Here is a 13,980-nt window from a genome sequence, read left to right as displayed (position 1 = left end):
CATACTAGAGAGCTCACTGACAAGTGTGACAAAAATATCGATTGTTTTCTGATACTGCTCTGGGCCTGGGGCTGCACTGCTCTAAGCACTGTTGCAAATGGAGCACAGAAGGATGAGCTTTGCTCTGTAGAGCTGAAGATGGGAGATAACAGAGCACCCCTTCCCTCTGCCAGTAGGAAGAGAGGAGCGAGCCCTGCCTTTCACCCTCTTGCAGGCACCTTGCTTCCAGTTGCCCCTCACATTCTCGTGCTCCTGTGTGGACATGCTGCACCGCTTGACAAGTTTTGGTGCTGATCTGGCTCCCAGGTGGAAATAAATTAATTGGGCATTATGAATGGGAAATTGCAATCCACGTCTCACTGAGCCCTGTGGTTGGGAAGCGTTAGGAGCCAACACAGAGGAGCAGATGATTGGAAGGGGAGTTACTTGTTGTTGCTTTGACACTGCAAGTCTAAGAGAAAATGTTTTGTGGCCTCACGCCATAGCTCCTTCATTTTCCTACAGAATATCCATTACTGCTCCCTGTAAGGGCTGTTCAAACCCTTTGTTTGCAACTGTGGGTATGTCTGGGTTACCAGAGATAATACTGATGATCCCAAAGCTTGCTTTGAATAGATTTGCATGCCACGGCACAGTACTGTATGAATGCTAGCTCATAGCCTGGAAGCAATGTGGTTATGTTAGAAGAACTAAGTAGCTCGGGCATGTGATGGATAAGGTGATATGGCTACCTGTCCCAGATGCAGCTTGTTTGGCACCAGATGAGGTATTTCTTGTGCCACACTCCTTGTCTTGTGTGTCTGCTAGTGGATGGTCTAGACATCTCAGCTGGTGTCAAAGGAAGCATTTTGTGTGTCATTCACCTGCATGCAATGGGGCTGGGTTAGCGGGGAATCAGTTTAAATCAGATCCCACTAGATAAATTAAACAATTACAAGTTAAGTTATTAACCTTTATTCTTCTAGGGAGTAACCCTCTTGTTTCACAGGTCAACGTTAAAGACCTTGATCCTAAGTATGCCCATATTCAAGTGACTTACGTGAAGCCGTATTTTGAAGACAAAGAAATCTCTGAAAGGAAGACTGAATTTGAAAGAAATCATAACATCAATAGATTTGTATTTGAAACTCCTTACACTTTATCTGGAAAAAAGCATGGCAGTGTGGAAGAACAGTGTAAAAAAAGGACCATTCTAACTAGTAAGTACAAGCATCTGAACATAAGACTGTATGTATCAGCAACTATTCTAGCTCATGAAAATATCCCAAAAGAGTTAGAAATTTTCTCAGCTACTTAATCACTTAATACTTAATCAGAATTTTGATACAATATTCTGGTTGTGAGGGGAAGTTTACCTTGTATTTCTATTTGCAAATTTTTTACAAATTAATAAATTGTACTGGTAAATTACAGCCTTGTTTGGGATTTCCCACACAGCAAGTAAAACCCTGAGGGCAAGAATCAGCATGTATATATTCTATGAAGAGTACTCCTATTTGCTGCATGACTTTTCAGTCTATAAACTTTCTTTGCTATTCTGCTAGCTTTGAACTCCTTTCCATATGTAAAGAAGAGAATTCCAGTCAATTACGAACATCAGGTTAATTTAAAACCAATTGATGTCGCTACTGATGAAATAAAAGACAAGACAGCAGAGCTGCAGAAACTCTGCTCTGCTGGTGATGTTGACATGATCCAGCTGCAACTCAAATTGCAAGGCTGTGTTTCTGTGCAGGTAAGGCTTGATGTCCGTTCAAAATTACATTTACATACACATCTCCGAGTGAGTCATCCTTTCACAACACGTTTACCTTCCAGAAATCATTAACTACCTCGTTTGCAGCACTGCAGCCATCAACCTGCTGGCACAGCCTGCCCTGCAGTACATTAGCGGGCGGCTCGTGGTAATGAGTGTTTTGTCCAGCAGTGTTTACAGTGTCAAGTCCAAGTATAATTGCACATTAGTTGGCCATGGGTGAATGATGAAATATACTTCATTCTTGAAGATTGTACTGTAAATATCAGGCACAAATAGCATCCCCCAAGATGTGAACTTGACTTTTCTCAAGCTGGACAAATGACCTTAATACTCTGACCATACTGCTTTTCCAGATGGAAATAAGGCGAAAGTATGAGGAAAAAATTGCATCTCTCTTTTATCTCTGTTTATTTTTGGTCTTAAAAAACCTAGATAGAAAAACTAATACTCAAGTTTTGAAACTTTAGGTGCGTCCAATAACATTAGTAGTGCAGAGCTGGTGGCATTCAAATAATATGCTAATGGTTTTTGTAAAAAAAAAAAAAGTTTGTTATTCCCTTCGTAATTGCCTTTAGTAACTCAACAGAAGTTCTCGCATAAATTATTTGTTACTTCTTTGGTTCTAGGTTAATGCTGGTCCCTTGGCCTATGCCAGAGCTTTCCTAAGTGACAGCCAGTCCAGCAAATATCCTACTAAGAAGGTGAATGAGTTAAAAGAAATGTTCAGGTAGGATTTCTAATGTAATAAAAACTAGCCAGCTGGCCGGAACATGGTACCTGCTTTGCTTATTTTTTTGTCTGTCTCCAAAATCAGCAGATACTGAATGCTCAGATGTGCCATATAAAGATCCAGGTCACACGGGGTTTTGAGTGCTCATACATATGAAAAAAGCCAATGTAACTATATATGTCAAGAGTTCCTAAGCTCAGGGCTGTGATCTCTGTGGGGAGATCTGCTTGAACGCCTGCTTCAATGGTTTGTGTGGGTATTTGAGGTTTTAGTGTGAAGAAAGGGTGTTTGAAAACCCAAGGTCTGACAGTCTTGTGTTCAGGGATCTTTCATATTGTGCATTGTATTTCAGTCTTTCCAAATGGATTTTTCACTTGATAGTGATTAACTTAAAATATTTTAAAGCAAATCCCTTTCCAGTTTATAGGTGACCATCATTGTTTCTGTTGCTGATTTTTGAAACTATGACTTGCACAGGCATTTTTCTAGCTCCTGTACCTTAGGGTAGGTTTTACCTTCCACCTGAAAGCATCCCCCAAGATGTAATCAGACGGTCACACCACATTACATTTTGGATCTCTTGGGAGAAACCTGTTACCCGCCAGCTCCTGCATTCATTACTGGGTGCTGGTGACTCCCATTTCACTCACTGTTTTGGGGACAATGCTATTTTCTTTCAGTGAATTGGGTAACCTAGCAAACTAAAGAACAAATAAGGGAACAACCCCTGCAAACCCACCACTCATGGATGCAGAGCAGGGGAAAGGCAGTTTTACATTTCAGCCTTGCCATGCAGCCGGAAGGACAAAAACAATCTCTATTTAATGAAAAAAAATCCTGTAAAATCCCAGTCATACTTCTAAAATCCTTTATTAAAAAGGAAGAAATATGCACATGGAATGAAGCAAAGAAAATTAGTAATAGTAACCAAGAAAACAATATTAGAGCTCCCCATGATCAACATTTCTTTTTGGAGGGTGTGTCTGCTGTTAGCAACTTGACCTCTCAAGCACATGTGCTACGTTACATACATCCAGATCTGTCAAGCCCTGTACGATTGATTTTCCCCTCTGCCTGACCATGGCCTCCCTCTGTTTTGTGACCCTGTGTGCAGCTGGTTGGGTTTATCTGGGATCTGCAAGCTGTGTGTGGTCCTACAGGTTGGGGACAAGGTGTGAGACCAAGGTGTCGCACTGCAGGTGCATGTGTCCCATCCACTGAGGATCCAGACTCGAAGGAGCTCCAGCAGAAAGACCAGTCCTGTGTTCCAGTCCCTCCCCATTCCCTGATCCACTGTGCCAGGGATGCTCCTGGAATGTGACTTGTCCCAAACATCAGAGAAAAGAGACGACAAAAAAAAAAAAAAAAAGAGAGAGAGATTTGCCTATCTGTTTGGTTGTTTGCTTTGGTAGAAGACTGGACGACTGTAATGCCCAAAGTTCATTCCTGTCCTCCCCAGGAAGTTTATACAAGCCTGTGGAATTGCTCTGGAGCTCAACGAGCGACTCATTAAGGAGGATCAAGTGGAGTACCATGAGGGGCTAAAATCAAACTTTCGGGATATGGTGAAAGAGCTTTCTGACATCATCCATGAGCAGGTACATACTGCACGGCAGGGGCCCACAGGGCTGGTTCTCTGTGCTTGAAAATTGGGTAATGCTGAAAAGGCACTGACAACTGATTAAAACTCGATCACTCTTCATGTTATTTAGCTAAATGTAAAAAGGCGAGTAACTGAACATGAGAAGTAAACAATACACTTGGTGGATTCCTAAAACGGATTTCTGTTGATTGTGAGTCTCAGCCTGGTGTTGGCATACAGCGTGCTTCAGGGTGGAGTCTTCGCTGACACATACCATTAGTTTCCTGGCTGCTGTGGTCATCAGAAATCCTGTGCCGTGTTTTGTCTCACGTTTTCTACATCATAAAAATCCTGTGATAAGTCACAGGTCAAAATTCTCTGGCAGCATTTCCATTTCCTCAGCTATATTCAGCTTAAGTTCTTTTTTTAAAATTATTTTCCTTAAAGGATGTTTTCTTTTAATTTTGGCCTAATGCCAACATGTTATTTATCTGCACTGTGAAATTGTTTGTGCTAATTTATCTGACCTACGTTTTAATGTTTTCTTGGATATTTCTAGGAAAATACTTTTGAAAAGTAGTATCAGAGAGGTGAGAGATTCAAAGACCAGTTGCACTTCTACCTAGTATCGTGCTGTGAAATTAGATGAAAACTGACTTTCTGAAGTAATCTCTGTACCTCTGCTCTTTATTTTTGCTATCATTAGGGCAAAAGAAAGCTCATTGTAGATTTACGGTATTAGGCACATAAAATGAATGGTACAGACTGCATTGAGATTCATTTAGAAGAATGTTTTCAGAATCTCACAGTTACTCAACACACAGTCCACATGTGATTATTAGTTAAACATGCAACATTTTAAGTCACTAAAAATATACAGGCAAATTCCACAATAAGTTGAGCAATTGTTCAAACTAATGCAAAATTGTGCAAGTGGCAAATTTATACAACGGCACCAGGCTGCTATTTGCAAGTTAGGTTTCTTTATAATAAAATAATGCTTATGGGAATCAAACAAAGTTTTGTTTTGGAAGAGCACCGTATAATTTCAGGGAAACAGTATGTGCAGCCTCATGATGGGGCTGAATTTTGTTGTGGGAGTTTAAGGGAGAATCCATTTGAGAGTGACTGCTGCATCCCCCTTACTTTTGTTAGATTTCCTTGCTATTCTGCTCATGACCACCATTTTCTTAGTGTGCAGACTACTAATTTTGCACATTTGGCACACTCGTCTTTTTCATGTACATTACCTACCATATATCCTCCTACTGCTGAATTTTGCTCACGATGTTTGTTCATAGGAGTTGCCACCTGCTTACCCTAAGCTGCTTGCAATTAAACCCTTCCACGACATTTAATTTGCATGCAGCTGCTGGAACTTTTGTGGTTTCTGAATTCTGCGATAGTCAAATCAAAACCAAATCATTCAGTTGTGCACTGTCACAGTACAACAGTTGGGATTATCTTAGAACAAAGTAGTATTGTTAAAGCACACTCCCTGTTATCTTGATAAATTTACAAATCCACTGTTGTGGACAAAATATTACAACAACTGAATGTCCAAGTGAAGGGCTCACTGGGAAGGATTTACTTTTCCCTTTCTTCTTGTATTAGAAAGGCAGCTTAAAAGATCATGTTTACAAGCACTGTTCTTTGGGGTTGTACAACATTATGTACATAATTGCTGATTTGAACTTTGTGTTGCCATCAAATGACCTAAGTAACACACAAACTTAATGGAACATGTTTTCCTCTTCTGCAAAATTACTCAGTTAAACCTAAAAAGTCAATTACATTAATTTTGGGTTCTCACTGCAAATAACGCTTTTCTGAATAGTGTCAGTGCCCCGAAACAGCACAGGCAGTGCACTGAGCTGGAGATGGCCGGGCAGATGGGTAGCTCACTGGGTCAGCCTGTGACCCACCTACAGATCTTGTAAGCTAGGGAAATAAAAACACAAAAAATTGGTGAGTTGCAGCTGAACAGGTACGGGAAGCCTCGGAGAGTGGCAGAAAACTGAATGTCCCGAAGCTGGTTATGATGGCCAGTGATCTCAGTTTTACTAATGTAAATTCAGGCTAACTAACTTGAGTGGTGAACCACGGGGTGAAGAACAAATACACAGTCAGCTCTAGAGCAGCTCTACCAGTGCAAGCAGCTCCTGTGCTGTAAGACCAATCTTCAAGTTATAAAGTACAAAGTCTTGCCGCATGGCGCAGATTTACTGAGCATTTGCTGTATTTAGCTGCTGGTACTCCCCCCCATGCTTACAAAAAAAGACTTTAGAATTCTGTCACTGCTAAGATATAATTAAAAAATTTTATACAGGGAATTGTTTCTTCCCTGTACTGGATAGCTGTAACTAAAAACTGTCTGGTAATACACAGAACAGTGTCTATATGAATGCTACAGAAATTGCTAAATTACTCTTCTTTCTCATTTCTTTGTTATGCTGCCTTTGCGAAACAGCTTTGAAGACAAGGTTGGATATCTCTTTTGCATACCTTTTTAAACAGCTTGATTATTATAATGAACTGATACTTTTACTGAATTTGTGATTGCTTTGTTTTGTCTAGATCTACCCTGAAGACACGATACATTCACCGTGGATGCACGACTCCCTCCATGTCTTTTGTGCAATCAGCGGAACATCCAGTGATGGCAGTTACTGTTCTCTCAGACCCTCTGCTGAAATATAAACATATCAGATTTTACAGAGCTTTCTCAGGAATACTTGGAACTGTACGAAGGATGTTTTAAAAAATCCATGATGAGCAAGATTCAATTTTTTTTCTCCCAAAAAGTTGCCATGCTTTCAAACAGGGTGCTTATTTGCTTATTTTGCTGAGCAACATTGAAAGTGCCTGGACATTGCACCACTGTGCTTGTTTTCTATGTTTTTTTTTAAGCTAAAGGTATAACAGGATGTGGGAAGGCAGTTACCTAAGTATGTATTGAATTGCTGAACTATGAATGGAAATGATAACAGTACTATGTAAAGTTGTACAATGGAATATAATAAAATGTAAAACTACTTTGTAAATAGAAGGAGCATAGAGTATATAGAAATTAGCATTTTATCATATTTGCTGCTAAAAGCTTTTTTGGACAGGGAACATGAAGGAGAGATTGTAGTCACTAGTAAGAGACCTTCCTCTTCTAAAAAGCGACTTGGGCTCCAGATGCCCTTGTTGCACTCAGACAATGAGAGTAAACTTGCCCTAGTCTGGAACAAAATAAAACCTAATTCAGAAAGGATAATTTTCAACCTCTGAGCAGATAATTCTAAAGTAACCTCCATGAGAGCTGAGCTTACTATAGCTGATTGCAATTTTGGCTAACCTTTCACGGCTGCAGGAGGGTGGATTGTACTCACTGGGGGCAGCCTGATTGATTTGTCATTTGATGGGAGTTTTTCTCTTTACCACTCATGGTCTCACACAAAATATAAACTCTGAGAACACCTTAAAGTGAGTTGAGAATTATAAAGTGCTTTAACACCTTTCAGAAAAATTCTAATAATCTGTGAGATGTGCTTAAAAAAAATGCAGCACATCAAAATAACTCATACAAAACTGAGGGGGGGGGGGGTTTAATGTCATATGACATACATGTTGCCTCTTGTTAAACAGATCTGTTTTCTGAAAGCCTGTTATTTTTGTCTGACAGGTAGTTGGACAAAATTTATTTTCCAGAATTGTTTTATTCCTTTTTCCCCTCCCCAAAACTTTAATACATTATCTCTGTCTCTTATTAAAAAAGACACTTTGAAATGCAGGAAGAACAAAACAGATCAGTAATTCTTTTACTGAGCAACATTTTGATGTCCGTGTTTTTCAAAATCCATCAATTGTAAATATGTTTCCTGTAGTTCATGTGGGAAGGGTGGGGGGCTTTAAGGATATGTAGCAAAATGCCACAATAAAAGGACTCAGTTGGGTATTTAGCCTGGCTATGATGTCTATAAAATGTTAAGCTTCTAATTTCTGTAACAAAAATTATCTTAAAACAGTAACTGGATCACATTTCAATATGTTTATTATGCATTATACCTAAAATTAATTGTCTTCTGAGAAAATAGTGTTGTGATCTGTAAATTCACCCATTAGCTGTTGCAAGCGAACTACAGATGTGCCTGTGTAAACAAGCAGACTGCATTTCTGCTTGTATGTGCTGTTATGCCAGGCAGGCTCTAAATTTATCTTAACAGAAAGAGGAAGAGAGACTAGTATGTTTAAATATGGTTGCTGCCTTCTTGATTTTCATCTTTCAACAAATAATATTTAAAGGCAGATAGTGAGAGTTTTCCAAATTACTAAAAGACAATGAAGGTGTTTGATAGTGGATACACGACAAGATTTTTTTTTTTTTTTGGAGCTAGTTAAACTCTAAACTTCAGTACTGAAGGCATATCTTGAACAAAATGAGCAGTGAGAAGATGTGGACAGCCAAAAGCGCTTGCACTATAGCTCTTTTAAATACTACAGCTAACCTAGTAGTTTTCCTGGAATTGCAGTGAAATTCTTATTCCTGTTTTTTGATGTCTTTAATGTTCTGAAATAACATCATTGGGTGAGTTTTCAATTGTTATTCCTTATTTTTGCTGGAATTCCAGTGAAATTCTTACTGTATCTTCAGATGTCTTTAATGTGCCAAGATTAATTTTTGCCTGAACTTCTGAATGCATTGTTGGTATTGAAGTTGTCCTGTCATTTCAATTTAATATACTGGAAAGCTGTCTGCGTAATTCAGCCAAAAAAAGTATATAATACAGGTCTGATTAGAATTATAGTCAGTACAGTTCGGAATACACACTTATATGCAGTTTTGAAGAATAACAAAAATGATCACGCCCTAAGGATTTGCCTTTTGTCCTGCAGGTAAATAATTCTACTGGATTTTTAACAGAAAAATCTCAGAAGGAAGATTTGTCCTTTTTAGATGAGATGTAAAAAGACTATAAAACCGGCTTGGTTTTTCTTTACATTTTCACCAGTTTAGAAATGATAGTGAGTGGTCATTAGATATTTTGCAGCTGTATCTGGACAATGGCACCAAGAAGCTGTTCACATTTTCTCTTCCTATCTTTTTTTCCTATGTAATTGTCCCAGTTTAAAGAAGTTCTACAGATTTTTTCTTAGTTCTAGTTGAAATAGCTTAATTGACAGATCTATTTGGGGAGTATCCTGTGTATGTGCCTGTTTTATGTAGCTGGTACTCGCTTTGGGTACTTCCTGTTTGCTGCGTTTTTTGGAAGAATATAAATGTTTGCTGTTCATTAACACTTTTGCTTTTCTTATACTGCCTAAGGAATAGCAGGAGTATTTTGCTCTGTAAAAATAGTAGACATATTTCAAATTACAACCTGGCATGCACTCCTTCTGTAAATCAATATAGCTACGCATACATATTTTGTATACACACCTCTAATTACTTCTGCCGCAAAACTGCTGTGTAGCACATCAAGTCTCCAGAAGGGATACATTGATAATTTTAAAATTACTCAATTGTTTGCAGAAAGAGAGAAGAAATAGCATAAAGTATCTGTCCATGAGGATTAAGAGAACTTGGCTACTCTCAGTATCAGGGCTGTTTTGGATAAAGATATGTGTTAGAGCCAGATTATTTGCACATAGGACATACAAAGCAAGACAGGGTCTGCCAGCACTTCATGTACAAGAACATGCTTTTAGAGATTTATACACCTAGACAGAGTAAGCAGAGTGTAAGCATTTGCTCTCTTTGACTTAATGCTTTTCTCTCTGCAGAGAGATTAGAAAGTAGTATTTTAAGACAAATAACTTCACAGTTACATTTATTTCCCCCCCCCAAAAAAAAAATCTGGAATGCAGAATTTACTGCAGCCAAGGACATATTTCTAAATATTACTCGATGATCTAAATTTCTTCTGTTAACACGAATTTTCATGAGATGGGCCAGGAAATGGAAAATCGTGGATGTGAGACTACCCATAGTGTGTAATGTGTTTATTTTGTTCCGGAAGCCTTTTGAACATGCACCACATGGTGTTTTGATATAGAATAGTTTACATGAACATAACACCTGTTGTCTCAGAGTAGATAACATATGTTTGTTTACCCTTCCTGTAGAGACAGGGTCCCATGGACTTCACAGCAGGCTTCAGAACAACCCTACAATTTGACGTAACAGCCCAAAAGACTGGAGGAAAACATAAGTGAAAGTCAGGCTCAGAAGTCTCCTACAGATTAAACCACATCCTACTTAGTATGCGCACTTGAGGAGAGGAGCACATGTTCATTTGATGTTCACTGAGCTGAGTTCATCTAATTAAGCAAGAGGTTCTTACTGGATTGAGGAATACTGTGTACAGCTAATTTGTATGCAACCACAGACTGTAGTATTAACCTTTAAATAATATGCTTGTGTCAAGCAATGGTGAATCAATTATACACATAGTATTTCAGCTATTCTGGATGTAATTTACTCTTTTTTCATGTAAATTTAAAACCTGCTGCTACATATTCATAATAGAAGTGTTTTTTACCGTGCATGTTGTATATACGTGTGTTGTCCAAGCCCTGTTTAACCTTCTGTGTGTGCTGACAGAACGGTACATCCTGTTTGCCTTGGTTGTTAGCCGATGTACCTGTGACACCAAGTAATACACGATACTGTTCCACAGCTTTCTGAGACCAGCCATCCTATATTGCTCTTTTTATTCTTGTTTTCTTTTTCTGGAAGAATCAATAATTTTGAGAGGAAGCCATGGCAATATCACATTTCAGTCAATCCAGATGAAAGAGTTTATTCCAGTTCAAAATAAAAGACTACAAAAACAGGACAAATAAGTGTTGCAATAAACATGTTTTGCTTAGGGTTTTTTCTCTTCACAGAACAGGATGAGTGATCTGAAGCTAATACTGGTGTAAGATTCATAGGAGTAAAACCTAGTCAAATGAGCTATGGCATATGCTCCCTCTGAAGAAGATTACTGTAATAAATCTTCAAATACACCAAATGAAATTGTTTACACTAAATTATTAATCAGTAAATAGAGTATGATGATTCAGAAATCCTGAAGGAGCACAAATACCACACATCTAGCTCAGAGGATCCCAAACCACAATTGATCAGGAAACTAGAGACAGAGGTGCATACAAATTTATCAATAGAAACAAAGTGTGAATCCCTAGTGAGGAAATGTCCCAGCAAATCACCCTACTTTCCTAAAGAATGTTCAGTAAGTTTGTGACCAAGTTTTTGCTCTCTTTTGTAGTTCCAGTTTTCAGACTTTTGCTCTTTGGGAATGTATTTATTGTCTCTCTTCTCCAACTAACTCGACTTAAATGGCTAGTGTGCCAATATACATGCCAAGCTCAGGCAGTTGTACTGGCTATTACTTGGTGTAACGGCAGTTGGGTGTAACTACTGTTATTTACCTCACTAGTGGACAAAGGACAAATTGCTTTTTCAACCGCTGTCTTCTACCACTGAGGCTTCCTGGGCAGAGCTCTTGCAAGCCTTGGCTGAGCAGCTGTAGAACCAGGTTCATGCCCTGCCTCCCTTGCTGGGTAAAGGAGTTACTCCCTTGCCAAATAAACAGATGAATTAAATAGACCTTAGTGTTTAGGCAACTGTGAGCAGAAAAGTTGATGCATGGGCTTGCAATAGCAATTTATCGGAGAAGGATACAATTTTTGCAGTAGCATATTTGAGTCCACATCTACCCAAAAGTGCTCTTCAAATGATGTGTTTTTTATTCCGCGTGATTTCTGATTTATGGTGATGCTTGGGCAGCTGCTCAGAGAGAACTTGCAGAGTTCATGACCGTTTAGAACACAGCTGTCACAAAGCTCTAGATGGAACACCTCAAGTCGAAAACAGAGAGGCCCCGTGAGTCAGACCAGGTTTTCTCAGCTCACAGTTTTGGAGTTTTGTGCCTCAGATACAGCGGTATTCTAATTGAGCCGACCCCAGCCATCTTTTGAAGAGCCTATAATTATGTCAGTTGAGACCTAAAGTATTGACAGAAGCTGCTGCAAAATCAGAAATCAAAAAGGACAAATCTCACCATCAGGGTGGGGCAACTGAGGATGCTTCTGCTCCCAAAAGGGACAATTCCCCAAAGCCCCATGCTGCTAATTACCACTGCCTCATGGACCTAGTAATAAAGCAGCCACACCATGCATCAGCATCATTTGTTAATCTGAGTTAGGGAGCATGTATGGAAAAAATGGTAGTTGTTTTTTTTTAATGCATCGGCAAATTTGCTGCACAGCCCCACGATCACTAGTTTTGGTGGCGAGGGTGGAAATGGCAGGAACACACAGTCACGGGCAGATCACAAGCATGACTGTAAATCAGTTTATACCAAGCGTGAAGCCATACCCCAAATACTTATTTAACAGATCATTTTAAAGGTCCCTCAGGTGTGTCTATAAGAGTTCCAGTCACTACAGCACAGGCATATTGTCTAACAGGAACATGAGCAAGCATGAGATTTGTAACAGCAAGATGCAGGACGGGACTCAAGGAGATTGAGAAACGGGAAGTCTCGGGTAGGTGGCGGGGATCAAAGGCTTTGGCAGGAGTTCTGATTGCTGTGCACTGAGATGGGAATGAGGACAAGCCGAGCGGTTGGGGAGGAGGAAGAGAGCCGGGGAAAAACATTTCAGCTGCTGACGACGACGGGCAAGCAGCCAAAAGCGTGCGAACCATTGGATGTGTGCGTGGCACTGGCTCTCCCAGGAGAAAGAGTGGACAAAACAGAAAGAAGGAAGGAAAGAAAACATTAGCAAGGAAACCGAAAGCAAGAGAGAGTAGGCATCTTGGATATTTTGCTGTATCTCAGACTTGCTTTACTCTACAAAAGTCATCACTCACAGGCATAGTCCATGCCAGCTATAGGTGGTCACACAGTCTGATCACAGTCACACAGCTTAAATGTTCCATGTCCTGGAACTTTAAGCCACAACTTTTATTTGATTATAATTGCAGGCCCTTGCGCACTTTCTAACAGCAGCTAGGAAATTTGCTAAATCCTCTTATTTTCCCAGGAGTATAAAAACAAACAGGCAGGAAAGCAAAAAACCCCCCATTAACACAGGATATTCCCCACCCTATCATAAAAAGATACGCTTCCCTTTTTCTAAAATGAGTGTCTAAAAAGCAGACAAGCTCTTGCAAAACTGCTTGAAGAGCTGGGTAGATGCTGAAACATTCTGTTGGCTTAGGAATAAGAGATTTCCACTAATGATTTTTGGTTTGCCTTGAAACATAGCCAAAGTTTCCTCTCTGCTGGGTCTGTACTATTTTTATAATACCTGCATTCGGGTGGCAACTAGGAGCAAGCGTGCTATCTATCACAAAAAATCTAGTTCAGAAGAAAAAGCTTTATCCCAAACGTTTTCTTATCCTGAAATGTATCAAAATATCACTTCTGTGATATTCCCACTTCTGTGAAAATTTGGGAAAACTACTTGCAACATCATACCCATAAAAGTGAGAGCAAAATTGCAAGTGGCCATCATGACTGGAAGGGGCAGAGCAGAGGGCGTTTGGGGAAGTTTGTTGAAAGAAGCATCTGTAGTAGTGGATCAGAAAAAAACCAATATGCCTTTTTGGTACAGATGAGAACTATAGAAATGACCTGAATTTGCAGAAGGGATTTTGAAAAGAGGAGTTGTGCCAGGGGAATTGAATAACTAGGTTTAACATCAAGAGAACCGGTCGGGGATGTCCTAACGGAGCTGCTTTCCTGGTGAGTGGCAATGAATGTCTTGGGCACGTTTCAATAATAGTAGGAGCTGAATGTAGAAAGGTTGTAAAAGTTGGTTGTAAAAGGAAAATGACTTTGACTCCCAAAGCAAACCTTTCAGAGTTTATGGCCGTGCTGAAGTGCAGTGTGAGGGGAGCTGGCGGAGGGG

At 39.6% G+C, this 13,980-nt stretch overlaps 1 protein-coding gene across 1 annotated transcript in view; it reads left to right on the top strand.

The window, feature by feature from the left end:
• DOCK11 (dedicator of cytokinesis 11) overlaps window positions 1-7,059 on the top strand; it is a 34,140-nt gene extending 27,081 nt beyond the window's left edge. The window contains exons 21-25 of the mRNA XM_010087216.1: window positions 989-1,199; window positions 1,545-1,735; window positions 2,386-2,486; window positions 3,949-4,087; window positions 6,649-7,059. Coding sequence (XP_010085518.1) covers window positions 989-1,199; window positions 1,545-1,735; window positions 2,386-2,486; window positions 3,949-4,087; window positions 6,649-6,771 — 765 coding nt within the window. The 3' untranslated portion in view covers window positions 6,772-7,059. The remainder of the gene's footprint in view (window positions 1-988; window positions 1,200-1,544; window positions 1,736-2,385; window positions 2,487-3,948; window positions 4,088-6,648) is intronic.
• The last annotated feature ends 6,921 nt before the right edge of the window (window positions 7,060-13,980 follow it).

This window comes from Pterocles gutturalis, unplaced genomic scaffold, assembly GCF_000699245.1.
Source record: "Pterocles gutturalis isolate BGI_N339 unplaced genomic scaffold, ASM69924v1 scaffold52366, whole genome shotgun sequence".
In the NCBI taxonomy this organism is placed as follows: domain Eukaryota; kingdom Metazoa; phylum Chordata; class Aves; order Pterocliformes; family Pteroclidae; genus Pterocles; species Pterocles gutturalis.
The sequence above is the reverse complement of the archived record's forward strand: the minus strand, read 5'-3'. Positions and strand labels throughout refer to the sequence as shown.